Here is a 2,826-nt window from a genome sequence, read left to right as displayed (position 1 = left end):
GAGAGAATAAGCAGCTGAGAAAGGAAATAGATTGGAATGCATTATCACTATCTCATTTAGATCCTCGTACAAATAAATATGAACAAGAGGTTCAAAAGATAATCCATTTGCAAAATATTGCAAATCAACTGCCAGATGCATTCACTGACCTATAAAGAGTTACTATATCTTATATTTCAGCTGTTAATGCTCCAATTCGAGTTGACGTCCCGATAGGACAATTAATTAATACAAATGAGTCTAAACCACGCTTAAAACGTGGTAGACCAATCGATTCCAAAGATAAAAATCCTCGAAAAAGGAAAGGAGCTAACGATCAAGATGGTCATAATATGAAAGAACCTGCTCAAGAAGAGCAAGGAGACATAATAATTGATGAAACCTTGGAAGAGGTTCAGGCGCCTAAAACTAATGAAGAAATCTCAATAAACTATGTCTCATCAAGAAAAATATGGAATCGAAATGATATAATTGTCGATAATATTTTTGCTTATAATGTTGCTATACAAATAATGCAACAAAATGAGGATCTTGAACCAAAATCTGTCGAGGATTGTAGACAGAGAAATGATTGGCTAAAATGGAAAGATGCAATTCAAGTTGAATTAGCTTCACTTGAAAAATGTGAAGTTTTCAGATCGATAGTCCGAACACCTGAAGTTATAAATTCAGTGGGGGTACAAATGGGTCTTTGTGCGAAAACAAAATGAGAAAAATGAAGTCGTAAGATATAAAGCATGACTTGTGGCACAAGGATTTTCGCAAAGACCTAATATTGATTATATGGAGACATATGCTCCTGTGGTGGACACAATCACGTTCAGGTATCTTATAAATCTGGCAGTTTATGAAAAACTTGACATGCATCTGATGGATGTCGTTACAACCTATTTATATGGCTCACTAGACAACGACATTTTTATGAAAATTCCTGAAGGATTAAAAATGCCTGAAGTGTATAAAGATTCCCGGGAAAGTTGTTCAATAAAACTTCAAAAATCTTTATACGGATTGAAACAATCAGGGCGCATGTGGTATAATCGCCTTAGCAAATATCTATTAAAAGAAGGGTATAAGAATGACCCAATTTGTCCTTGTGTATTTATTAAAAGGTCTTGATCTGAATTTGTCATTATAGTTGTATATGTTGATGACTTGAATATCATTGGAACTCGCGAAGAGCTTTCAAAGGCAGTAGAATGTTTGAAAAGGGAATTTGAAATGAAAGACCTTGGAAAGACAAAATTTTGTCTTGGTCTACAAATTGAATATTTTNNTCTGAATTTGTCATTATAGTTGTATATGTTGATGACTTGAATATCATTGGAACTTGCGAAGAGCTTTCAAAGGCAGTAGAATGTTTGAAAAGGGAATTTGAAATGAAAGACCTTGGAAAGACAAAATTTTGTCTTGGTCTACAAATTGAATATTTTACAAATATAATATTTATTCATCAATCAACATATACTAAGAATATTTTAAAGAGATTTTATATGGATAAAACACATCCATTAAGCACCACATTGATTGTGAGATCACTTGATATTAATAAAGATCCATTTCGATCTCATGAAAATGAAGAAGAACTTGTTGGTTTTGAAATACCATATTTTAGTGCAATTGGTGCATTGATGTATCTTGCTAGTAATTCTTGACCAGATATATCTTTTTCTGTAAATTTATTAGCTAGATTTAATTCTTCCCCAACACGAAGACACTGTAATGGTATTAAACATATATTTAGATATCTTCAAGGGACCATTGATTTAGGACTATTTTATTCAAAAGAATTCAAATCACAATTAATTGGCTTTGCAGATGTAGGATATTTATCTGACCCACATAAAGGTCGATCTCATACAGGTTATTTATTTACATGTGGAGTTACAACTATATCATGGCGTTCAACAAAACAAACTACGGTTGCTACTTCTTCAATCATGCAGAAATAATAGCCATCCATGAAGCAAGTCGAGAATGCGTGTGGTTGAGATCAGTAACTCAACACATCCAAGAAGCATGTGGTCTTCCCTTAAAAGAAGACATGTCAACCACATTATATGAAGACAATGTTGCGTGTATAGCTCAACTAAGAGGAGGATACATCAAAGGAGATAGAACAAAACTTATTTCACCAAAATTCTTTTTTACTCATGATCTACAAAAGAAGGGTGAAATAGATGTTCGACAAGTTCGTTTCAGTGATAATTTAGCAGATATATTCACCAAGGCATTACCAACGTCAACCTTTGAGAAGCTGAGATACAAGATTGGAATGCGTTATCTTCTAGATATTAAGTAACATCATTATTATGGGGAGTAAATACGCGCTGAACTCTTTTTTCCTTAACCAAGGTTTTATCCCATTGGATTTTCCTGGTAAGGTTTTTTAACGAGGCAGCAACAATGTGTATTTTAAATAATTATATGTATTTTCTTTTTTTTACATGAACATCCAAGGGGGAGTGTTGTAAATATGTGGATGTCATGAGACCACCACCCTTTTACTGTAGCAACATCACTTCTCCAAGTAATATTTTCCCTATAAAAGAATATGCAATGCAAGTTATCAAAGTGGAGTGAAAACAAATATTTACTTCTTCTTTCTACTTTACTTATTCCTTCTCTCTTTCCTCTTGCAATATAAGTTAAACATTTTCTTTATTTATAACATTTACATGTATTCTAGTGCTGGGTTTTTTCGTTGATTTAATCTTTGTTAGTTTCTGCCTCCTAGTTTTATACTAGAAGAGCTTGTTGAATCCTGAGGATACACCTAAATCGGGTGAAATGTCCTTAAAGACAGTATCTTTCGACACGCCTCAA

The 2,826-nt window shown here is 33.3% G+C and overlaps 1 protein-coding gene across 1 annotated transcript; it reads left to right on the top strand.

The window, feature by feature from the left end:
* The first annotated feature begins 1,897 nt into the window (after window positions 1-1,897).
* LOC125859221 (uncharacterized) lies at window positions 1,898-2,302 on the top strand. The gene has a single exon (XM_049538922.1). It carries the CDS (start codon window positions 1,898-1,900, stop codon window positions 2,300-2,302), a length of 405 nt encoding a protein of 134 aa, XP_049394879.1.
* Window positions 2,303-2,826: the final 524 nt, after the last annotated feature.

Source organism: Solanum stenotomum, chromosome 3 (genome assembly GCF_019186545.1).
Source record: "Solanum stenotomum isolate F172 chromosome 3, ASM1918654v1, whole genome shotgun sequence".
In the NCBI taxonomy this organism is placed as follows: Eukaryota; Viridiplantae; Streptophyta; class Magnoliopsida; order Solanales; family Solanaceae; genus Solanum; species Solanum stenotomum.
The sequence above is the reverse complement of the archived record's forward strand: the minus strand, read 5'-3'. Positions and strand labels throughout refer to the sequence as shown.